Consider the following 362-nt stretch of genomic DNA (forward strand, 5'->3'; position numbering starts at 1 on the left):
GGGGACTCCCCGAGGGCGTGGGGACCACCCCAGGGCTTGGGGATCCCCTCGTGGGCACCCCCTCAGATCCTGATCCCACCCCCAGATCTGCAGCCAGCTGGAAGCGCTGGCCGGACCCTCCTCACGGGACGGTCCCTACGGCCCTGGGGACAGCTCCGTGCTCCGTGAGTGCCTGGGGGACACCTGGGAGGGACCTGGGCACCCCCAACCCCCCCCAACACCCCCTTTTTCCCTCCCCCAGGCCAGGCCGTGGCTGTGGCCCAGCACCACGATGCTGTGTCCGGCACCGAGAGGCAGCACGTGGCCAACGACTACGCCCGGCAGCCGGCCAAGAGCTGGGGGAGCCTCCCCGGGGGGCCCCT

At 72.4% G+C, this 362-nt stretch overlaps 1 protein-coding gene across 1 annotated transcript in view; it reads right to left on the minus strand.

Moving 5' to 3' along the window:
• Window positions 1-221: 221 nt before the first annotated feature.
• Window positions 222-362, minus strand: part of TRMT1 (tRNA methyltransferase 1) — a gene marked incomplete at its 3' end in the record, with an annotated part of 7,427 nt that continues 7,286 nt past the window's right edge. Inside the window, exon 4 of the mRNA XM_017737192.1 lies at window positions 222-277. Coding sequence (XP_017592681.1) covers window positions 222-277 — 56 coding nt within the window. The remainder of the gene's footprint in view (window positions 278-362) is intronic.

The sequence above is a fragment of the Corvus brachyrhynchos genome, unplaced genomic scaffold, assembly GCF_000691975.1.
Source record: "Corvus brachyrhynchos isolate BGI_N302 unplaced genomic scaffold, ASM69197v1 scaffold5256, whole genome shotgun sequence".
Lineage (NCBI taxonomy): Eukaryota > Metazoa > Chordata > Aves > Passeriformes > Corvidae > Corvus > Corvus brachyrhynchos.